Source organism: Tupaia chinensis, unplaced genomic scaffold (genome assembly GCF_000334495.1).
Source record: "Tupaia chinensis unplaced genomic scaffold, TupChi_1.0 Scaffold000098_2, whole genome shotgun sequence".
Classification (NCBI taxonomy): domain Eukaryota; kingdom Metazoa; phylum Chordata; class Mammalia; order Scandentia; family Tupaiidae; genus Tupaia; species Tupaia belangeri.
Genome location: NW_006159561.1, coordinates 1,277,669 through 1,303,383, shown reverse-complemented (window position 1 = coordinate 1,303,383; position 25,715 = coordinate 1,277,669). Strand labels below are relative to the sequence as shown.

Sequence of the window (25,715 nt, the reverse complement as noted above, 5' to 3'; positions counted from 1 at the left end):
AATGTCAGGCATTTACTAAGCATCTGTCTCTCCAAATACTGAAGAAGATGCAGAACAAATAAGAATATAGGAATAATTACTGAAATATTTTATTTGAATACTCTGTTTAGAATTACTGGATATTAGGGACGTTTACATAGATTTTGATATTGCTTGGGCTTCACCCAAGTGTACTATTTTGTAACCATCAGGAATGGGCCAGGAATTATACTTCTAAACACCTTCACAATGAATTTTGATGCATAGCTAGATTTAAGAGTCTTACATCTACCTTCTCTAAGTAAGTATCCCTTCTAAGTCAATGTCCCTATAAGAGTAACTCTAACTTCTACCACCATAGATCTACTCTTCTCATCTTTTAACTTCATGTAAGTGAAGTTGTATAGTATGTATTCTTTTGTGTATGACTTCTTTAACTTACCATTATGTCAGTGAGATGTGTCATGACTGTTCTGTGCTCTGATAGAGATACATGCCTAACCATGGAACATCAAATGACTATATGATCTCAGCTGCTTGTCATGATCTGACTTACCATGTCATGAAGGTGGGCATGTGCAAGACAACACACCTTCAAGAGAAGATGCTGCAGCTGTGCCAGGCTTCAGTGAAATCACATATCCCATTTGGACCTTAAAACCTGGCAGATCCAATGATGCTCCAGAAGACAGAATCAGAATCTAACTGCTGATAAGCTTCAATTAGAGAATGACAGAGTTTGGGGATAAACTATGCCTAGTAGTACTATCTACAGTAGTACCCCCTCCTAAACGTGTACATTTCTTTGTCATACATCTTCAGTGTCATGGCAGATCAGATAACACCCATTCAATCTGATGGCCTAATGGTACTAAATAAATGAGTGAGAGCAACACACTTGAAAAATAGTGGATGTCACCTCCAAAATGCAAAAAGTATACTAAGCAATATGCCATTGACTTAGTGGACATGGGTGGGTGGTGAAGCCACTTGCCTCTTGCCACATGTTTTGCATTTCCCTGGCCTTTAGGGGGCACTATCTATAGAGCTTTCCAGGGATAGTCATGCTCCCATAACCAATCAAAAAATGTGTGTCAATTCAGCTCCCTTTAATGCAATCTTCACTGGCCAGGTTTCATGCAACTGAACACACAATGAGACCTACTCTGAGCCCTTTGGCTAACACATCAAATCCAGACCTTGAGCAGATGTATTCATATCAACACATTTGACCCAATCCAATGTTTCTATATTGACAAGTGCCCTCAGAATCTATTACTATATATATTTCCTATACTTCTTTCAATATTATGTAGTCAGATATTGCAAATCTTCTGTGGTTCAGATTTGTACTCCTTTTTGAACATGCTGGAGCTTGACTCTATAGATTTGGTGGCAATTATGGATGATGTTCCAATCCTCAGGCTTAACTATGTATTAGTCAGGGTTCTCCAGACAAAAAGAAGCAACAGGATAAATACATACAGAGAGATTTATTATAAGGAATTAGCTTACACAATTATGGAGGCTAACAAGTCCCAAGATCTACATTGACATTATTGAGACCTGGGAAAACTGATGGTCTAGTTCTATTCCAAAGGCTGGCAGGCTCAATACCAGGAAGAGCTGCTGTTTAAGTTTGAGTCTGATAGCAGCAAAAAACCTCAACATTCATATTCGAAGGCAGTTAATCAGGAGAAAACCTTATTTAGGGAAGAGTTGGACTTTTTTTTTTTTTTTTTTTATATTTGATCCTTCTACTGATTATATGAGGTCCTATCCCATCCACATTAGGGATTGCAGTTTGCTTCAGTCAGTCTATTAGTTTAAAGGTTAATCTCATCCAGAAACACACTCAGAGAAAAACCTAGAATAATATTTGACAAAATACCTGGGCACCTGTGGCCTATTTGAATTGATACAAAATTAACCACCACAGTCTATTAATTTAACTTTTGTTGCAATTCCGTAATTTCAAGAATAAGAATTTTGGTTATATAATAAGCCTTCCTGCTATAAGATACAAGAACTGTTTGAAGCCAGCAGGTGGGATGGTGGTTAGGTGAATTCCCACTTGACCAACCATGGTTCAAGTCCCAGACCTGATGGCTGGAAGATCATGCCCAGTGCATAAACCTGTGTGCCCAAAATCCCAAGAGGGGAATGGAAGAGAAGGGATTGGGCATGGCCATTCCTCCCAAGGGATGATTCCTCACTCACTCTCTCTCTCTCTCTCTCTCTATCACTCTCTGATGAGTGCATGTGCCCTATAACAAAAATCTAAAAAATAAATAAATAAAAACAAAAAAAAGTTTTGTGCCAAACAAAAATGTTCCTCTGTTTTTTCACTTTGTTTTGAGCTAAGGAACTTTATCCTTGTTATTGCCATTTCTTTTCTATGTTCTTCAGTGCAATCAGAAAGAATCAGCTTAGTTCACAACCCTGGTTGTCTCCTATATCACCACAACAGTCCAGTTTAGGTACTACTTAGTCTTCTGAATCCATTTTTTTTTTTTGCCATGAACTAAACGTTTCCTCTTCTTAATCGATGTGTTTAAACATGTGCTATTAGTGTTTTTGGTAAATCAAAACTTTTATGGTATTTTGAAAAGGAGTTTGTATTAGAGATGGTAAAATATTCATACCCTTTGATTGTATAATCTTACTTTCTGGAACTTGGTCATTAGAAAATAGCTTGAAATATAGAGAATGACACACTCCAGTATTACTCATAGTTGAAGATGCACAACAACACAGAGAGGCAGCACCAGGGAGCATAGTAACTGTCACACCCTTCACTGAATGATTACATTGGCATTAAATGTGATGTTTATAGAAGGTTTTTGAATTACTAGGGCAAATGCACATGTAAAATGCTAAGTGAGAAAGAGGATACTATGTGTGTGTGTATAATGTAATCAAAATTTAAAAAATAAATGACAAAAAGAAGATTGCCCATTGCTATAGCAGAATCTCCTCACACTTATTTCTGAAACACATACAAAGTAAATGAGAAAAATAAAGAGAGAGAAAAGGAGTTAACAAAAAGTTTCACATTAAACATCTCTTGTGTAGCTCAAAATAAAGAAGGTTGACAAACTCTTACATTTAGGCAGGAAGGAAAAAATAAGTAGAATATTTAAAATTATTTATTTATTTATTTTGGTTCATAATGTGAGTATGTGCATGAGTAAGCGCGAGGGAAGGCTCTTCTTCAGAGACTGGTCATGCTGTGATCTCCTTCTTCCAGACCTCCAGTTCTTCAGGGTCCTGGGTATGTGTGTATGGACCTAGTGTGTTTCAAACCAATCAGGTCAAGGAGTCTAGCCAATGTTGGCATGTGGGATTCAGCTCCACAGTCTACAGACGCTGGTCCAGAATTTTTTTTTTTTACATTATATACATTAGCAAAATTAAACTTTTGACACTACTAGATGTTAGTAATTATTAAAAAAATGAAAATTCTTTGATGGAATTGAACATTCATACAACTTTGAAACCAATTTTGAGACTATATGGTAAAGTTGATAAAACATACACCTGAAGATCCAGAAATTTTACTCTTTATTATACACTTATACATTTTGGTAAATGTTTCCAAAAAGGTACATACTAGAATATTTAAAGCATCATGTTTATAATAGTAAAGAAATGGAACAAAACTAAATTTCTATTAACAGAAGAATAGAGTAATAATCACAATATATTCAACTGATGAAATATTAGCAAACAGTGAAAGTGAATGAAGTCATTTCAAGTGTCCTTGTAGTTGGATTTTATACATTAATTTTAGTTTTTCATACATAAAAACTTCCAGTACTATAAAGGATATAGTATAATGAGATTCATACAAATTTTAAAACAGGAAAACAAAATTATATATTTTTGGACTATATTAAAACATAAAAAATACTTAGGAAATATAAAATGAAGTGAAGGAGAGCAGTGACCCCTGTAGGAAGGTGGAGGAGACAGGCAGAGAAGGAAAATGAACAGGAATAGGTCCACAGGTAGTTCCAACTGTGCGTAGAAACTCTAAACTCTCAAGCTGGATAATAAGAATTTGGCTATTTATCAGGCTATTTTTACACCTATTTGTATATTTAAAATGTTTCCAATTTTTTTGAGACATTTTTGTTATAGGGCACATGCACTCACCAGAGAGACAGAGAAACAGAGAGAGAGAAAACGAGAAATCACTCCCCACCCACCCACCCAAGAGGGGATAGCCACACCGCAATCCCTTCTCCATTTTCCTCTAAGGATTTTGGGCACACATGCACATGTGCCCCACATAATTTTGTCACTGGGTCCAGGACTCAAAGCACAGCCTAATACATGGGAGTCCAGTGATGTAACCATTAGGCCATCTTCTGGTCCCTCCAAATTTTTTTAAACAGTGTGGCTGAGAGATACTATTTAATGATAAGTAAATTAGTAAAGGATGAGGATTCAGAGGTGAACAGAGCCAGAAAGTTCAAGACTTGAAGGAAATGTTTGGTATTTTTACCCTGCAGGAGTAAGACATCATGTAAGGCTTTTGAGCAGGATAGAGATAAAAAGCAGGTTGATACTTTGGAAAGAACATTCGGGCTAGCTTTTGAAGTATGAATACGAGGGGGCACACATGGGAGTTGGGAGATCATGTGTTGGCCTGTATCTTTTCTTATTTATTTATTTATTTTTGGAGAGGTTTTTGCTATAGGGCTCGTGTGCTCACCAAAAAGATAGAGATAGAGAGACAGAAAGCAAGAAATCACCCCCCAGGGGGGATGGCCATGCCACAATCCCTTCTCCTCCATTCTCCTCTTGGGATCTTGGGCATGCACGCACACGCTCCCAGCCTGAGTTTAAGACACTTGGTCCAGGACTTGAACCGCGGTCAACTACATGGGAGTCCAGTGACATAGCCCTTACGCTAATTGCTGATCCCTTTTCTTTTTTATTGACACTGTGGTTTAATTAGTTATTCCATATATAATTTTCATGATGTTTTTGCTTCAAAGACTACTGTTTTGTTCATTTCTGAATTTGTATGCTAATGTTCACAACCTGATAGTGATCTTTCCTTTTGTTTATCTCATTAATATTTCCATATCCCTATTATAGCCTTGCTCTACATCCATACCACCCTTCCTACTTCCTTCAGGTGCCTCTTTCTGCCTTTCCATGTCTGCTTCAGTTCCTCTGTTCTGCATTATCTCCTTCCTCTTGTCTACCTATCCATGTGTGTCAAGGACTTTTAAGATCTGGATCTAAACTTGCCGCTTTCATGATGTGCTTTATCCCTCAAAGATTACTGTATTCTTTGCTTTCCTAATGTTGTGGATATCACTTGTAATGGGCTTATTCTCACCTCACCTGACTACACTGTCTTGCCGCAGCCTCCTCCAGTCCTGCCTGTTTTCATCGTTGTTCCAGATAGAGTCCTGACTCAAGCAGGATTTCTATGAGCTGCTCCAGCTCTAATAACTGCCATCTTTTACCATTCTACTCTCCACTCCAAGTGAGGTTGATATAATAAGCCAAGTCCTAATTTTGAATTCTGGGACTGTTGGATGTGCACTGTTCACTGCACCCTGAGACAGGGTACTAAGCCCTGAGCAGGCTGGGCTGTCCCAGCAGAGTCCTGGGATGCCACTCTAGGTCTAGGTGTAGAGTTGACCCCAATCTAGATGCCACATCTAATAGCCCATTTGTGGACATTACATACCTCATTTTAATGAGGACATCACAATGTCCTCAGGATCATGTCTGAAGAACATTATTATTCCTTGTAATGTGGACATTACAAGACTCATTCTCTCTCTCTCTCTTTTCTTCTATGTATGTGTGTGAGAGAGAAATAGAGACACCCTCTCTCTCAAACAGTGTCCTCATATTGAAATTCAGCCCAATCTTAGCCAAACTGGATCATGGACACACACACTGAGATCAAAGGGAAGCCTGAGGATGGGTCCCAGGAGCTTCCCATTTGAGTCCAGTTGGGTTATCACTGTGCCACTGTCTACCCTAGATTTCTCTATTTGCCCCACCATAAAGACCTGAGTATTTCTGAGATTTCCATTTTGGGTTCCCATTCTAATGACCAGACTACTTGCTGCAATTGTTTAGTGAGGCCTGGAGCCCCACCTTATTCTGCATATTGGGGTCCTTTCAGTGTGCTCGCCTCAGCTCTCAGATGTAAGGTCTGACTGTCCTCTGCAGGACAAGATGTAGTCTACATGGCTGATGCTGATTCCCATGCTCTGAAACTCTAGATGCTCTGGTCCCAACATGTGTCTAATGTTTGGGCAGAACTCGTAGAGTCATCATGCGTGATGAGCCATATCTCCACCCTGAGAATTTCTGTCTTTGCTGTTATTTGAAGCCTAATCCCAGAAGTCTCTGTCCTTGTGGGCAGGTTGAATTCCAGGTAGCACCACCTTGGCCTTGTTTCCGGTAAACATCTATACTTCTCTGATGACTCTTGACATGTGTCACCAGAGTCTTTAAAGTTTCAATTGTATGGTCTTTATAGTAAATTTGCTCATCCTCTGAGTTGTCTTTCACCTTTCTTCCCCATCCTTCTTTGGACACAGTGTAGTGCACACGAGACAATAAATGGAGCATATGCGAACCATGCACTCTAATCTTAGCTTTATAAAAAGTCAGGGAAGTCATATGTGTCTCATCAAGAAAGTAGGGATAATGATAATAATACTTAATTCTTGTAGGTGTTACAAGGATTAGCTATGAGCAGTGCGGTACACCCATTCAAACAGACAAAAACATCTCTGTAATGTTGGAGGCTGCCCAAGGGTAGCACCATTAGCTACCATCCAGCAATCATTAAAGCTATTATTATTTCTCTTTTTGTTGTTGTTGTTGTTTGTTTTGGAAAGATCATGGTTGCTTTGTTGTGGCTTATTTGTTTATTTTTTCCATGAGAGGAAGAGATAGACAGGTACACCCAACAGGATCTTCACAGTGTGATCTACCCCCAGCCTTAGCCATCCTAAATCACTGGCATGTGTGTGTCTAGTGACAGGGAGGCTCTGGGAAGTGAACCCAGGACCGTCCCATGTAGGTTCAGTTGTGTTACCACTGTGCCATCATCTGTTTTCGTTTCTTTCTTTTTAAATTAATTTTTTTTTAGAGTAGATTTAGAGTAACAGAAAATATGAGTGGAATGTACAGAGAGGAAAAAATTTTGAGGCCTGCCCCCCCAAGGCATCAACCCCACTAGCCTCATAGTCTACATTCCCCACCAGAGTGGGATATTTTATCTACATAATAAAATGCCAGTTTTAAACTAAGAGTCAGTTTACTAATTGAATTTTTTAAAGAGATTTTTCCTGTAGGGCACACGTGCTCACCAGAGAGACAGAGACAGAGAGACAGAAAGCAAGAAATCATTCCTCAGGGGATGGCCGCGCTGCAATCTCTTCTCTTCCATTCTCTTCTTGGGATGTAGGGCATGTACACACATGTGCCTGGTGTGAGTTTCAAGCCACTGGGTCTGGGACTTGAACTGTGGTTGACTACATGGAAGTCCAGCAACGTAACCATTTCACCATAGGCTGGTTCCACTAATTGAAATATTTTATTAAACAGTTTTTCAGTGCAGTAAGAATAGGTGGAGCATAAACTATCTTTTAAAACTTGTAAAATTTCTACAAACCCATAGTCTCTCATGAAAAGCTAGGGTCAGATATGTTTCATAATTTATATTTTAAAAATGTCTAAAGGCAATATTATATATATATATACATATATGTATATGTGCACACACACACACACACACACACACTATATATTACACATGTGGAAGTGGCCTGCAATACACATTAATATTTTGTAATTGAAGATACAAATAATTATGCTAAATTTCTTAAAGACTAAAAATAGATTTGTTTGGATTAGCACTTGCTGCCAAATAAATTTGTGCCAAATGTACAAAATCATTTGTATTTTCCAAAGTGTTTTAGATTTCGAAGTTGTGCATCAGAGATCACATACCCATATACTGAAGAAAAAATTAGTTTTATTTTGAGTATCTATAGATAGGAGGGTCAATATGTATGTCAACCAAAGAAGCAAGGATGATTTCAGCTAAACAGAAGAAAAAACTCTCAAGAGTGAAGGTGACCCTAAAATGAAAACCATCCCTTAGAAAAGTGACAAATTTCTAGTCACTATGGTTAAATAGAGACAAATTATGCAGTTGTCCTTAATTAGGTAGAAGCTGATCTATACTAACCATTCTGAACCATCCCCAACATACAAAAAAAGCTTCTCTTTACATGAACCAAAAAGAAAAAAAAAGAGATAAGCATAATATCCAATTAAAGAAAATATTAATATTAAACAAAAATATTACATCATAAATAAATTTTTTAAGAAAGATATTTGCTATGGGTATGTGAGTTCAATAGTGAGAGAGAGAGAGAGAAAAAAAGAGATACAAAGAGACAGAAAGCAAGAAATCAACCCCCAGGAGGGATGGCCACACTACTATCCCTTCTCTTCTATTCTCTTCTCAGGATTTTGGACATCCAAGCACATGCACCCAGTGTGTTTCAAGCTGCCAGGTCCAGGACTGGTCAACCATGTGGGAATCAAGTACTTTAACCACTACACCACCTGCTGGCCCCAAATTTTTAATGAATTTAAAAACTAAAAGCAAAAGCCAAACATTCAATAACGAAAGAATAGAGTGTAAGCCAGAGTCTTGATCATTACTAACTTGATATTCTGGTTCAAGACATGCATAGGATGTGTTAGGCCCTCAAGAAATACTTCAGAATAAATTAATGAAAGACCAGGTTTTGTCAATATATCCATATTTAAAATGTATAAGTAGACTTTAAATTTGAAATTAGAAAATTTGATGATATGAATCAAAACATGTTTTACCTCCTGAAGTTTCTATTCTGAGTAGGGCTAATTATTATAATTCTATTGCATTGCTTAAATAGTTTTTGATTACCTTTGATTTTGTAAGAAAATATCTGCTGTAGGTATTGGCTCAGCTTTGTAAAAAAATTGATAAAGAACACCTGCATAGTGTTGTCAATTATATATATAAATTTGCAGAATACTTTTATTTTAATTTTTACTTTTAATGATTGCTTCTATTTTCTTTGATAGTTTTTTTCTACAAGGATCTTTAGTATTTTTGAATTAATGGGGTTACATGTAACTATTTTACTTAGACTTAGAAATTCTATGTCTACTGTTTGGTTGTAATGTCAATAACACAATGAAAAATCATGTACAATACTTCCTTTCCTTAAAATGTCTGAGATCATAGGGATGAAAAGTCACGTTGTCTTTCAGATTACTAGTCAACCCAAGAAATAATAATCAGACCATATAGAACTTTTGGATAAGGGACTAGTAGATGGCGTAATGGTTCTGTTGCTGGATTCACACGTAGTTAGCTGAGGTTCAAATCCATGACCTGGCAACTTAAAACTCATGCCAGGCATGTGTGTGTGTGGACCCATGATCCCAAGAGGAGAAGAGGGGAGCGGTATTGTGGCATGGCCATTCCCCCTTGGGAAGTGATTTCTTGCTTTCTGTCTCTCTGTAACTCTGGTGAGTGAACGTCCCTATAGTAAAAATATCTCTTAAAAAGAAATTTAAGTAAGAAAATTCTTGTTTGAGTGACATAATTTAAAAAAAAATCAGTTTGACCTAACGTTTGATATCACAGTGCGATTTCTCTATTAGTTGACTAAAAATCAAGCTCCCTACCTTTCTACCTGAACCACCCCCCCCACACACACACACACCAATAATGGCCAGCTATCAAAGAGAGTCCTTTCAGCCAGATATCAGCCAACAAGTCTTTCAAAAAATTTTTTTTGGCTATAAATATTGCTCAGAACATTCATGGGAGGTTCTGACACTGTAATAGGAGATACCCAGGCTTTCTGTTTATTATAACAATTCAAGTGTATTCTGCTTTTTCTGTCGACCTTGACCTTGAATTAAGGCAGTCACAGAACTGTTAGAAATACATGCTGAAAAAATATTCTTTCAAAATAAAGAAAAATCTGATTTTTACCTATTAAATTTAGCCATAGAGTAATTTGTTGTTTTATTTTTCTATTACCATTAAAAAATTTTAAACAAAAACATATATTTTTTTCCAAACATTGTGAGGTTTAGGACTGGTTGGATTATGGGTTATTAAAAATAGTAAGGTTGAGATTCAAGTGGCAAGAGTAATCTTTCACTCTTTACATCATGGTATGATGTGCATATGTTGTCAACAGTGGTGGAGTTTGATCCGCACCGTGCTACATTGGTCTAGAGCCAAAGAAAATGTCTCAGCAGAATACAATTGTAATATTTTAAATAAAATACAATTAAAATTGTATTAGCTGTTTGATAAATGTGTCATTCTGATATTCAAATAAATCAGTTTATTTGAAGAATATGTTTAATATTATTGACACCTTCAGCTTTTGATCTGTCCTTTATACCCTGTGGGCATTCAACAGTGTCATTGGTTTTGTTCCTGCAGTCGTAAGTCATCATGCTTTTGTTTGACATATTTTTATTGTGATAAAATAAACATTAAAGTTATTATCTTAGTCATTTTTAAGTATACTGTCAGTGGTATTAAATGTACAACACTGTTTCTATAACCGCTATTCATCCCCAGAACGCTTTTTATCTTCCTAAATTAAACTTCATACCAATTAAATAGTAGTTCCCCTCTCCCCCTACCCAAAGCCCCTTTCTTTACCGTTCTACTTTCTGTCTCTATGATTTTGACAACTCTAAGCACTTAATGAAAATGGAATCATACAATATTTGTTTTTTGGTGACTGGTTTATTGCAATTAACGTAATGTCCTCAAAGTTCATCCACATTGTAGCAAGTCGTCATATTTTTAAGTCCTTTTTAGAGAACAAATTTCTTCCTAGCTTTTCAATTTCTCCTCAGTTTTCCATGTTTTTTACATTCTAAGGTCTGAAGCTATGATGCTTTAATTGACCCAGTAAAACTCATTAAGCTGAAGCTCTATTATTCTTTCATAACATACTTTTCAAAGGGCCAAACTTCAGGAAAAAAAATTCAGAATCCAAAGTATCATACCCAAAGAGGATAAGGGTGTGGTCCTTTGTGTGCTACTGAACTGTTTACGCTAAAAAAGTGCCTAGCACACTTTTGAAATCTAATACTCTCACTTACTGAGTAAATAAACCAATAAAAAAGTTAATCCTTTTACAATGAATACAAACTAGATCTCCTGACAAAAATGAGACAAAACCAAACAAAAGCACAAAAAAGCAAACCTCTTCCTAAAGATTTTTCAATACTGTATTACACCACTTCTTGGGCACTGTTGCCCAGGAAACTCATTCTAATAGTTTTGAGTGTGTGCGAAATACCTGAACTGGCCAAACAAACCTCGAGACACCAACTCAGGGACTGAAAAATGTCCCCAAGGAAATGGGTGCCTAAGAGATGGTGCCAGCAGAGGAGAAAAATATACCTAAGCTTGAGGAGAGAAAGCAATGACAAACTTTTACCTCAAGATGTTTTTCTTGCTTTGAATCTAAATCAGAAGACAGATGTCTGAAAGACAGGGTCAAAGATAAAAGAAGCAGGGATTATGTAAGATTTCGAGTTTGTTTGGTCAAGAAGGTTGTGAAAGGTAGTCAAAGTAAGCTCTCAGAGCCACTCTTGGTTTTCTTGTGCCTTTCTGTAATTAAACTTCATTTCCTTGCCTAAGGTGGATCCCATGTTAGTGAATAATAATTATTTAATTTAACCCACACCTGTATCGATGCATCATTGTTGATTTTCAACCAGCTGCTTTTATTATTTCTCATGGTTGCAGATATAAAGGGCATGGACAAACTGAAAAATATTCTTGGAGTTAAGCTTGTGATACTGGCAGCTCAAGAATGGACAGAAAGCATGGAAAATACGTAGTAAATGTTGAACCATCTGGAAACCAGCCAGTGAGTATTGTTACTCCATTTTAATATTTTACAGTATCATTTTCAGCATTTATAAGCAATCTAATCTCTTTACTATTATGCACTTGAGGTCATAATTCTGTATTCTTCTCCAAAGGAAGAATAATCTTGTATAAACATTTATGCTTCAACTCTCATGCTCTATTTTGCTATATTCTATTTTGAAATTATTTCAAGTATTTGTAGATATAAAGTATTAGGAATGTTTCTATAACCCTATTATATACAAATAAGTCCATATAGCCTTTTTTAAAAAGAGGTTTATGCCTTAGTGCATGTGCACTCACTGGAGAGAGAGACAAAGAGAATGAGAAAAAAAGTATTAAATCACCCCTCAGGGAGGACGGCCATGCCACAACCCCTTTTCCTCCATTTTCCTCCCAGGATGTTGGACAAACACACACACACTCTCTCTCTCTCTCTCTCTCTCTCTCTCTCTCTCTCTCTCTCTCTCTCTCTCTCTCTCTCTCTCTCTCTCTCTCTCTCTCACACACACACACACACACACATGCCTGGCGTGAGTTTCAAGCCACTGGGTTCAGTATTTGAAGCACAGTTGGCCATGTGTGGAAGTCCAGTGATGTAACCACCACGCCATCTGCTGGCTTCTCTATGTAGCTTTTTATATCCAGCATCATATAAACATAAAGCCCCAATAATGTCATTGGTTTATTTATTGTTATATATTTACCATTAGACAGCTAGGTTTTCGTAGATAATTTCTAGACCTGTCAAAACTCAGATTTCTAGCTATGCAAGAAAACCAGATGTTAATCTTAAATAGCCTTTTTAAACCTAAGAAGTAAATCCTCTAAAACTATGTGCAACATGTAAAAACATGATCACTTTCTCTATTTTGTAAAAAATTGAGATTTTTTTTTAACTTATCTAGTTGACAACGCTTTTTATCTATTTTTAAGTTTATTCACTTAATGACAGAGGGAGGAAGAGAGACAGAGAGAGAAAGAGACCCCAACAGAGTCTTTCATGCTGGGACCAAGAACATGTATTTTGACATGCTCCTGAAGATCCCACGATACAGGGGCTAGGAGATGGCATGGTGGTTAAGTGTGCTGGATGCCCACATGGCCGACTGTGGTTCAAGTCTCAGACCTGGAGACTTGCTTTCTTTCTGGCCCTCTCTCTCTGGTCAAATTAAAATAATAATAATAAATAAAGTTAAATAAAATAATTCTTAAAAAAAATCCCAGGATACAAACCAGGGCTTGTCTCATGTGGGTCCAGTTGTATTATTGCTATACCATTACCCAACCCTATTTCATATATTTAAAAAAATGTTTTCGCACTGAGAACCAAGCCTTCAGCATGTAGTTATCACAAGTTCCATATGTATCTGGTTATATATGACCTAATAATTTTTGACATTAGAACAAAGGGAGAACACATTGAAAATTAAAATGGTAAGTTCACATTTACTACTTGAGGAGGAAACAAAAATGCATGTGAGGAAACCAAAGAAGAAAATCCTGTTTCTCAGTAATTCCAAGTTGAATACAAGAGGCCCAGGGAGAATTCCTGATTTGCCAAAAAAAAAAAAAAAAAAAAGTTCTTTTGAATTATCAAAAAAAAGACTATCCTAAAAATACTCTGTCTCTTTCTTGTGTCTGACACTCTATAGTTGGATCTTTAAGACACCCAAATACTCAGATGGAAAGCAAGTCCCTTTAGCCAGGTATTCATCATGTTGATAGTTTTTCTAGATAACAACACATTTTTAGATGGTCACAAATAGTATATGAAATTGTTTTTATAGTATATATCTGAATATATGACAAAATATTTTACTTTATTATATCTAGGTATAATAGTTAAAAATAGGCTAAAATTTATTAAAAAAATGATATTCTCTTAAAACCAAAATCAACAATGGAATTTGAAAATTATTTGAAGATTATAAGCAAACATAAAATAAATGTTAGCATTTTTATTCTGCCATTGGGAATCCATGATTGAAATTAATCCTTACAAAGTTAGGGGGAAAAACCCTATAGAACTTTTTTTGGTTAACACATCTAATATACTTCAGTTACTTATGGCCATTGACTAATGTGGATTATCTGATTAAACATTATTCATGGCTTTACAGTGATCCAGTTTGGATAGAGACTTCACCTGTACTAAGAGTTGAGCAATCTAACACACTAAAAGTGTTACTCGGATTGCAAGATTACTCCCAAGTTGAGCCTAGATCACAAACTCTCCATCCTTCCCATATACCCAACCATCATTTTCCTTCTTTGAAAGGACTGGGATTCCACCAGGGCCAGAAATTTCCGGAAGACTGGTCCAGTGAGTGAGTTTTACTTTGTTTACAGAGCACAGTGAGTGTTCAGGTTCACCAGCCACAGGCAAAGTGGATATAACTAAGGCAACAGAATCGGCACTTAGGAAAATAAGCAAGGGTGTTAATAAAGGTAAGTTCAACTTTCCTCAAATTTGCCTAGTTCATAAAGGGTGGAATTCCATTCAATCAATTGAATAAAACATAGAGCTGATATCTTGGTTTCTTTGATAATGTAACTATAGAAAAATGTAACTTAGCTAATTGTTTACTATAAAGAGTATTGCATTTTATCTGTATTTAATGAAAATTATTCTTTTTTTTGGTATTGTAATGATAGTTCCTAATGGTAGTCTATGATTACATACAATTCTAGTTTAACAGTTTTTCTAAGAAGTATTTTATTTAACTTTATTTATTTATTTTAATTTAACCAGAAAAAGACAGAGTGAGAGAGTAAAAGAGAGAAAGAAAAAGTGAGAAAGCAAGCTGCCAGGTCTGGGAGTCCAGCTCCCTTAACCACCATGCCACCTGCTGGCCCCTAATTTAATAGTTTTAATGAAATTCACTGTCTGGCCAGCCATTCAGCTTTTATGACTATTTAGTAATGGATCAAATAACCTAATACATGACCAAAGGCAACTAGTACTAGTGCCAGTAGTACTAAAAATACTACTGCTACTAACAATAATGATAGTTGACACTTACCAAGTGTGTACCATGTGCCAGACAGTCTGTAAGTATTTTGCAGTTATTTACTCATTAATCATCCCAACAAATCAACAAGTGAGTGATTTTAGTATTCTCCTTTTGGAAATTAGCAAGGAGTGGCCAAAGATGCGTATGAGTCACAGCTAAAAAGTCAATATTATCTTCCTATGAGATAAAAAGTCCCCAGATAATTCTACTTTATTTTTGATAATCTTACAAAAGTTTTGCCATAAAACACACAAATTCTTGAACTGTCTCCTCTCTTATTTTCACTTTGTCTTGTTCTTCCCCTCTTTTAACACATTTTTCCTCAAGGTTTTTCCTATGGAACTTGCTGATTTTCAAGCCTTATCCATCCTTTCTTCTCAACAATACTTTACAATTATTGCATTTATTTGTTAATTGAACATAGTTCTGTGTTTCCTCCTTGATAGCAATTAGCTCTCTGAGAGTAAAGACTTCTTGCTGTTATGAACTGTTTTACACTGCTATATACCCAAGAGTAACCCAGCAAAGACATGACAAACTGGATGAATGATTTGTCTTCTGTGTCCTTTTTAAAGGGTTCGCAAGTTTCACTGGATAGAGCATGGTATGAATGATAAGAGTGAATCTATATGATAGTACTATGTAGCATATACGGTATCAGTAGTTATCACAGCACAATGTAGCCTAATAATAGAGTACATAGTAAAGTACATGGACCTTAACATGGGAAAATATGAGCTCCAGAGCTTGATCTTGTGTCATGATGGAAAGTCATTTCAACTCTTCTGGCTTTAATATTTTCATTTCCATATGATCCAAACAAGCTCTACTGGTAAGCTGCAAAAGACCTTTTTAGTTCTGCCATTCTATTCCTCACAGAGGATTCCTAGTATAAGCCCTATGTATATCAGCTTGCAACATGGGGATATTTAATATACTCATGTAATACGATGAGGGCTATTATATACATTCACGAGGTGGAACATTGGTAACTTACAAAAACTGGTTAAAAAGTAAATATAATAGATTTTTTGTCTTCAGAGAATAAAAAATATTTATTCCTTTTAAAAGTCACACATTTATTTATTTTTGACAGGGAGTTTATTTTAGCAACTCAACACCATGTCTTCCTATTCTCTTGCACTTCATCCCTGTAGCCAATCCCATGTCCTAGTGACCAAGAAGCTCACAGCTCCACACGTTGGTGTCCACCTTCAGATGACATAACTGGGGATGTATCCTCCAACTTAACTGGGGTCTGGGTGAACCCAGGAATTCTTGCACACTCGAGATGTCCACAACCAGAATTATGCAACACACAGGTAAGGTTTGTCATAGCAGCTTTTACCCAAGTTGGGACATGTTCTACATGAGGATGTACTTTGTCTATTCTTTCTCAAGAAAGATATTTAATTCCTTAATTCACCTACATTTATGTTAACTCTTTGCTGTATTCTCTGTACAATTATAAGTCACTGTTGGGCAATTTGAAGAAAGGAGAACATTTGAAAGTTTCTGTTTTCAAAGAGCTAATACTCTAGTTGGAGACTCAAATACTAACACTAGATAGTGAAGATATATGACAATCAAAGTGGAAGGAATAAATATAAGGGGTACATGCAATGTTTTGGGAGGGGGAAAGAGAGCAAGTTTGTTGGCACTATAGGGTTTGATTCATTATTTAGACTTTGACGGTGGACGGATTTGTATTTACAATGTCAGCAGTCCTACTCTACTGTGATCACCTTATTTTCTTACCCTGTGCAGTGTCTGCATCTGTGTGGCACTTTCTTTAGCTCTCTGGTTTCTCTCCTCTGGTATATGTGATCTTGATTCAGAAACCTGATTGTTCTCTAGACTTTCTCACTGGCACTCCTTGGTTTCTGACCGTTTGTCTTATTGGCTGAATGAACTTTACCTCATGACTATATCTCCGTCTTCAGCTCTCATACAGAAACATGAGTATAAATTATTGACTTGGCATGGCAGGTTGGTTGGGTTTCCCAGACTCTGGAATACTTACTCTCTCCACTGCTTTACTAGTTTTTTTTTTTTTTTTTTTTTTTTGTTACTGGATAAAATATAAAAACTATTTCTATTATTTATAAAGGAATGTGAAAGAATGAATGAGTTCACTAGGGTAGAGTTAAATGTTTCTTGTTGTAATAGTAAAGTAGTTCATATTATTCACAGAATTGAAAGAGGTCTTAGCATCTAAACTTCCGGTTCTTTATTATTATTATTATTATTTTATTATTATTATTTAGTCACTGTATATCTTTACAGCATACAAGATTAATTTTGCCACCTTGAGTACACTGCATATTGGCCTAGTCAAAGTTATTATCATACGTATTATCAGCAGACAATTTTTCATATTAGTGTCCATTAAATGTTCCACTCCTTTTTCTCCCTTGATTCTCTCTCCCCTTCCCATTGCTCACCCTTCTCCTGTCTTTAGTTTGCTATTATTATTTTTTAATTTCAGAAAAGGAGTTTTAGCTTTAATGAATCAAAATCAAACAAAGTTAAGAAAAATTTGCTTAAAATTAAATCCAGGAAACAGGTTAGGATTCTGTCTAATCAGTAGGTAGATACTAAAACTGGAGAAACAAATATGGACAGAGCAAAAATTTAGTAATAATTGCACTACAGTTTTCTTTTATTTATAAGAATTTTTTTAAATTTAATTTTATTTATTCATTCATTTATTCTCATTTGACCACACACACACACACATACACACACATAGAGAGAGAGAGAGAGAGAGAGAGAAAGAGAGAGAGAATGAGAAAGCAAGCCACCAGGTCTGGTACTTGAACCATGGTCGGCCATGTGGGAATGTCCAGCACCTTAACCACCATGCCACCTGCTGGTCCCCAGTGCTACAGTTTTCTTCTGAAGCATTTTTTCCCTATCTTCATTCCCCCTTTTACAAAAGAGAACCATAAACTAACTTATTTGTAAAAAAATATATGCCTAGGCTCAGTTTGGTCTGTTATTTGCACAAAGCTCAATAACAATACTAACAGATTTAGTTGGCTTTGCTGGAATCTTTTACAAGGAACTTCAGATTAGACTCTTACAAACCTCCCCAGGTTACAGAACCAACTCAGGAACATCTGAATATATGCCTTTAAGTTCTTGTACTTGCAAGTTTTCAGGCCTGTCAAGAAATGATAGTACTAGGCAATCTTTCCAAGAGTTTTTGTTGGCTCTCTTGAGATCAGCCTTAGTTCCTTAGCTTTCTGGTCATATCTCCAGATATGACATTTCAGTCAAAGTCCTGGCAATAACCAGTATTTCCAATTTCTGATGCAAGGTAATGGGTATTATTGAACTTATGCAAATAATCATACTGCTACAACATAAAAATACTCACAAATACCTTCCAATTTCAGAGGGGTCAGGAAGGGAGAAAAGTTTGTTTCAATTTCATTTTCGGAAAAAAATTTTTTAAACAAATTGCTAGAACTCTCAAAAGTTTGAAAGGAAACGAAAATTTTTATTTGGAAAACAAAGCATAGGAATAAAACAGTAATGTTTTAGTCAAAAGTCATGAAATTCTATTTCAATAGTTTAGTCTCATATAATTAATCTCTCTTAGTATTACTGTGGTCCAATCTTTCCATTTAAATTCTAGAAGTTAAGAAATATCTCAAAGTTATCAAGAACCCCGGTTTTTAACCCTGAGTGCATGAAAGAACCACCAATTGGGTTGCTGGAAGAGTAATGATGCATTTTTGCATAGAAAAATATAGACAAAATACGTCATGACTTTTGTGACAACCCATTCCAATATTTAAGATATACCAATGGCTGAGACCCACCTAAGATCAATTAAATCAGAAACTCCAGGGGTAGAGACCATGCAACAATAGGTTGTCAGAGTTATCTGGATATATATAATCTTCTTTTTGGGGGGAGAGGGTTTTGCTATAGGGTGCATACACTCGCCAGACAGAGAGAGAGAGACAGAGAGATAGAAAGTGAGAAATCACCCCCCAGAGGGGATGGCCATGCCACAATCCCTTCTCCTCCATTCTCCTCTCGGGATCTTGGGCACGCACACACATGCACCCGGCGTTAGTTTAAACCACTGGGTCCGGGACTCGAACCACGGTTGACTATGTGGGAGACATAGCCATTATGCTAACTGTTGGTTCCTGGATATATATATCTTCAACCAGTGATGAGAATGACTGATCTAGTTTCATTCCACCATTGAACAATTAGAGAAAACATGACTTAGGGAAGATAGCGGATATTCAGAACTCACACAGATTTTGCCAGAAGGAGCTAAAGCAGGGAGAAAAAAAGGTCAACCCAATTAAAAGATGGGCAAATGAGCTGAACAAACAACTCTTTAAGGAAGACATATGAACAGCCAAAAAGCATATGAAAAAATGTTCAACATCCCTTATCATAAGGGAAATGCATATGAAAACCACAATGAAGTATACCACCTAACCCCAGTCAGAATGGCTAAGATTAAAAATACAAAAAATTATAAGTGCTGATGAGGTTGTGGTGAAAAGGGAACTCTCCTACACTGTTGGTGGGAATGTAAATTAGTAACAGCCACTGTGGAGAACAATATGGAGGTTCCTCAAAGACCTACAAATAGAACTACCATATAATCCAGCAATTTCACTCCTGGGTATCTACTCCAAGGATAGGAGTATACTTAGTTGGAAAACTGTTTGCACATTTATGTTTATTGCAACATTATTTACACTTGCTAAGACAAGGGAGTAGCCTAAATGTCCACAAACAGATGAATGGATTGAAAAAGTGTATCCACTTTATTTTGTATCCAGTATATATTAAGTGGCACATGTATTCACTTAATACATACTGACTATCTGCATTCTGTGGTAGAGACTGAAATAAAAACAGTGAAAATAGTTATGGATGCTAAAAACTGTGGAACAGGGGAGTGGGGAGAAAGGAAGAATATAGATAAGGATATCAGAAGAAAAAATAGTGAGACATGACATTTTTTGGGACACAGTTATGGTTTATTACCTGTTAATGAAAACATGTATAGTATTCTCAACTGGAATGGTCTGAGAAGTATTTCATGTTGGATAAATTCTCTTTATAAGCCAAATGATGTATAGCAATTGAACATTTTAAAAAATAAGAATAATAAAAATAATAATCTAGGGAAAAAAGAAAAAGTGTGGCACATATACACTGTGGAATGCTACTCAGCCATAGAGAACTTAGGTGTTTTACTCTCTGATTATTACACTTTACCAAAGTGCTCTTTGTAAGATTGTTTAAGGCAGTATTATGGACTCCTTCCAGATGCACATAAGCTTTTTAGCCATTCTCCTTTCTTGAGCACCTTTTTAAAATGTCTTTAGTCAAGGTAAGGAAAACACTATTCTTCCTATTGCTAACTGGGTCTTAGTGGCCCACATTTATCTGGCCTTAGTGATGATTATCCTCATTCTGCTCCTACAGTCTTGGTGTCACCACCTTCTTCACAAAAACCTGATTTTCCAAAAAATATCATGGCCCATACTTTGAAATACTTAAGAACTAGTGTATTCTGTCTGAAAGTCCTAAGTTTTATATTCCAATCTTTGAGGGTCTTGGTTTCATCCAAATAATAATGGAATAAGCTGTTGGATTCTAAATTTCTTTTTCCTAATAGGTACACTAGATCATATTCTAAGTAAAAAGAATATTTTGGGAACTAGTGACTTTAACATGTTATTTTTTTACCTTCTTGACAATAATATTAAATATTTTTTCCCTGTATTTCAAACTTAATGCTCAAAGTAAGAAAATTGTTTGATTTCATAGCTATGGAATTTAAGCACGTCTAATTAGTCTATTACTATACCATATTTCCTATCTATTAATAGTAACAAAAATATTAGCAAAAATACTACAGAGTTAACAAAGTTTTCAGTTTTAGTTTTATAAACCACAAGCCACTTTTGTTACCAATTGATAAGTTGTGAAATAGGGACTCAAAGAAGTTAAACAATTTGCCTAGGCAGATTACAGAGTTTCTTTTTTTTGGAAGCTGTTTTAGCTACAGGGTGCGTGCGCTCGCCAGACAGACAGAGAGAGACAGAGAGACAGAAAGCGAGAAATCACCCCCCCAGGAGGGACGGCCATGCCGCAATCCTTCTCCTCCATTCTCCTCTCAGGATCTTGGGCACCCACGCACACGCGCCCGGCGTGAGTTTAAGCCACTGGGTCCGGGACTCGAACTGCGGTCGACTATGTGGGAGTCCAGCGACATAGCCATTATGCTAACTGCTGGTCCCTATCACAGAGTTTCTAAACCCACATTTACTTACTATTTTAAACTATACTGATACATAACTTAATTTATGATAAAATAATGAGAAAATAAGCAGGGATTAAGTGTACCTTGTTAAAATGCAAAGACTTTTAAAATAAGATCTCCAAAGCACAGGTAGTAATTTCATAAAGTAGACAAGTAGGGATTATATCAGGTTAAAAAGCTTCTACATGACAAAAGAAGCAATAATTAGAGTGAAGAGACAACTCTCAGAGAATATATTTACAAACTGCCTCAGATAAAGGACTGACAACCAGAATATACAAGCAACTCAAGCAGTTTAGCCTCCCTCTTCCTCACCCCCCAAAAATAATCAGTCCAATTAAAGATGGGAAAATGAACTGAACTTTCCAAGAAGATATACGAACAACCAAAAAGCATATGAAAAAATGTTCAACATCATAAAGGAGATGCAATCAAAAACACATTGAAATACTATCTAACCCCAGTCAGAAAGGGTAAGATTATAAAGACAAAGAATGATAAGTACTGGTGAGGCTGTGGTGAAAAGGGAATTCTCCTGCACTTTTGCTGGGAATGTAAATGAATACAACCATTGTGGAGAACAATATGGAGATGTTTCAAAAACCTACACATAGAACTACCACACAATCCTGTAATTCCACTCCTGGGTATCTAACCCAAGGATAGGAGTATATACTCAGTTGGAAAATACTAGCACATCCATGTTTATTACATTATTCACAATTGTTAAAACATAGAATCAACCAAATTTCCCAGAACAGATGAATGTATTGAACAAGTGTGACGCATACACACTACAAAATATTACTCAGCCATTAAAAACAACAAGACCCTGGCATTTGATTCAAAGTGGACAAATATGAAAGTTTAATGTTGAGTGAAGTAAACCAGACTATGAAAGAGAAAGAAGCATTGTATGTCCCTACTTAATATATACTGAATGTCTGCACTCTATGACAGAAACTAAAAGATTGGAAGATATAAAGACATGGAGAGTAACTGTAGATATTAGAGACAATGTGGAAGGAGGGTGGGCAGTGGGAAGGGGGTTGAAACAGAATCAAGGGGAAAAAGAAAGAAGCGAAACGTCTGATGAGCGCAAAACAAAAATGGAAAATTATCTGTTGATGATAATGTATATGGTAACATCTTTGATTGGACTAATATACAGTGTATTCATGCTGGAAAAATCCATTTTGTATGCTGTACAATGATTGGATGTTAAAAAAATAAAAGTGAAATTTCAAAAAATTGCACATCACTGGAAGCTTCTAAGGAGCTGCTTTCACTATGTAACTTTAGGTACATGTTAGGCCTAGGAAAGAGATAATGAATTCAGTTAGATTCTCTGGATCCCTTTGATCACATGGGTCCAAAGCAGACACCTATGTGCTAAATGATAGGAAGTTAGAAAAGTTATTATGAGTAGTTGATTCATCAACTGGAGATCAGTGATATTTAAAGGTTTGGAGATACTCTAAGAGCAATTGCAAAGACCCTTGTAATGCACTATATCTCTCCTGACAACACAATTACTGAGCAATGCTTGGGAATTGGTACAAAAATTAGTGCCATTGGAGATTGTGCTGTGTTGAAGGGTAGTCATGCAGCATTCAGGGTGGTGGATGAAGGATGGAAAAGACATTCTTGACTGACAGAACAGTTTGTATGTAGGTCCTACTTTGGAAATAAGCATGGCACATTGAAGAAACTGGAGACTAGAGAGGCCTGAGACTTTGCACTAGTTCATAGCAGAGATAAAGGGAGTTTGGGCTAGAGTGGTATCAGAAAGATGGAGAAAAAGTCAACAATATTGGGACATATTTACCAGATGAATTTTACAGGGCTTGGTAATGGTCTGGGAGATTTCAAGGGTGATTGCTTTGTTCTTGTTTATGGAACCGAATGGATGGGTGATGGTGCCATTTAGTAAAACTGGCCTGGTTTCATTGGGAAGACCATGATTTTGGATTTGGATACAGTGAGTTTGAGACAGCTAACATGTGGTATTTAGTATAAAAGCATTTGAAGACTAGAAAGGAAGGTTGGACTGGAGATTAGTTCAAGAGTCATACAGTAATACATGGTAGTAAAATTCTAGAAATGATGAGAAAGCATAGAATGGCCAAATTTAGCTTACCATGTGTTTTTGGAACTATAGGTTTATTGAAAAACAGCCATACTGATTTGTTTTTTCACTGTCTATAGTTGTTTTCACACTAGTGGCTAATTTGAGTAGTTGATGCAAAAATAGGATGGCTCCAAAGCTGAAAATATTTGCTATGCGGTGTTTCATAGAAAAAATTGCTGATCCTGGACCTAAAGAGAAAAGAAACGAAAGAACCTTAATCCTAGAAATTCGAACAATAAAGACCGAAAATGGATGGTGAGACATTAAAAAAAAAAAAAAAAGTAAAGACAAAAATGTTTAGAAGAGAGGAGGAGCAATGATTTCCAGTAATATGTTGCTGAGGGTTTAAATAAAATAAGGGCTGAAATAGGTCAATTAGATTTTAACAAATGAATGTAACTGGTGACTTTTTCTTTGCCTGGCAGAAGCCAGACTGGACTGAGTCAAAGAGGATTGTGAGCCACTGGGTATTTGAAAAGATTAGCGTTTGATGATTCCAGGTTTCCCAATGAAACAGGAAGGAGGTGAAACCATTTGATGGGAATGAGGAGAGACGATGCGTGTGTGAAGATTGATGGGTGAAGGTTAGCAGTGTGAAGGAAAAGAAGGTTGAGAAAATGTTTTTAAGATGAGGCAGTATCATATTCAGGGAAATATAGTGAAGTGGTAGAACAGTGAGAAAACCCATTTGAAGCTGGTATCATATGTTTATGTTGGTTCTAATCTGCTCAGATGCTCAACTGGTAGGTCCATGGAAGGTTCAGAGAAAGCAAGTGTTCATTTATTTGCCAGCTAGAGATGAGAAGAGTGAAGTATACTAGATGTTAGGGAATTAGCAAGAATGGTACTGGAATAATGGACCATGAACCAAAAGGTGAATGAGGAGGGATGAGAATGAAGGGCTGTTAAACCAAAAGCTCTATGAAACCATAAAGGTCATTATGGAATCATTGACAAGCTAGTTAAAAGGAAAGGATATGTTGGTTACAGGACAGGATTCTTGAAGAAGTGATTTCCAAAGCCGAGCAGTTTGAAGCAATGACAACAACCATTAGAGGATCAGGCATGTAAGTGAGAATTTACTTTTTCAAAGTACTTTTCTATTCACATAAAAATGTAGGGGTCAGGGAGGAAAGAAAAATCAGCGAAACTACACTGTAAGATACAATAATGGTGTATACATGAAATTGTGTATTACACATAAACTCATAGAAAGCAAAATACCCCGAGTGACCCCTAATGTAAACTGTAGACTGTGGGGAGTAATGGTACTGGGTTGTTGGGAAAAGTTACGACACATTTTTGTATAGAAAACACATGATGACTTTCCTGATAACCTAATACTAATGTGTATTCATCAGTTGTAACCAATGTTTCAGCCTGGGGGCTTGTTGATAATAGGCATGGTTGTGTATGTGTAGGGACAAAGTGTATATGAACTGTCTCTGCATCTTCCACTTAGTTTTTCTGTGATTACAAAACTACTCTAAAAAATAAAGCCTAGGGAACCAGCAGTTAGCGTAATGGCTATGGCGCTGGACTCCCACGTAGTCGACCGCGGTTCGTGTCCCGGACCCGGTGGCTTAAAACTCACGCCGGGCGCGTGTGCGTGCGTGCCCAAGATCCCGAGAGGAGAATGGAGGAGAAGGGATTGCGGTGTGACCATCCCCCCTGGGGGGTGATTTCTCGCTTTCTGTCTCTATGTCTCTCTCTGTCTGTCTGGCGAGCGCACGCGCCCTACAGTGAAAATCTCTCCAAAAAAAAAAAAAAGCCTATTAAAAGAGATAAATAAAGAGAGTCCTACTGGCACATAGAATAAGAGAAGATGAGATATTGGCAGATTTATCTTCTTTCTAATGTTAGGAAAAACAAGCAATTACTTCCACCTGGATAAAAATCTGAACTTTATGCATGAACTTCAGAGACACATATTGATTCAAACATTATTATGTAATAAAGCTATAAACAGTACAAGACAGATGATACACCACATGCATTCTTGTTTTCATTACTGATATTTTAATTTACACTCTTCTTAGGTAAAAAGAAATTGCTGCAATGACTGGTCTCTGTGGAAAGTATTCCTGGCTTGTCTGTTAGCTTGTGTGATAACAACAGCGATAGGAGTACTCATAATATGCCTCGTAAATAATACGGGAAATGGCAGCTCCTCCGTTGTTATCCAACTCCCCACAAACAATGGAGAGCCTGTAGTTGTTGTACCTGGAACAACTTCTACTACTTCTCAAACTACTGTGACCACCACCTCAAGTAAAAGCACAGCTGCCACCACTCCAACAGAATCTA

General features: G+C 36.6%; 1 protein-coding gene across 1 annotated transcript in view; it reads left to right on the top strand.

Moving 5' to 3' along the window:
* The first annotated feature begins 11,836 nt into the window (after positions 1-11,836).
* The window catches only part of DYNAP (dynactin associated protein), a 14,431-nt gene continuing 552 nt past the window's right edge, over positions 11,837-25,715 (top strand). Inside the window, exons 1-3 of the mRNA XM_027769940.1 lie at positions 11,837-11,945; positions 16,122-16,286; positions 25,448-25,715. Of these exons, the coding sequence (XP_027625741.1) occupies positions 11,889-11,945; positions 16,122-16,286; positions 25,448-25,715 (490 nt within the window). The 5' untranslated portion in view covers positions 11,837-11,888. The remainder of the gene's footprint in view (positions 11,946-16,121; positions 16,287-25,447) is intronic.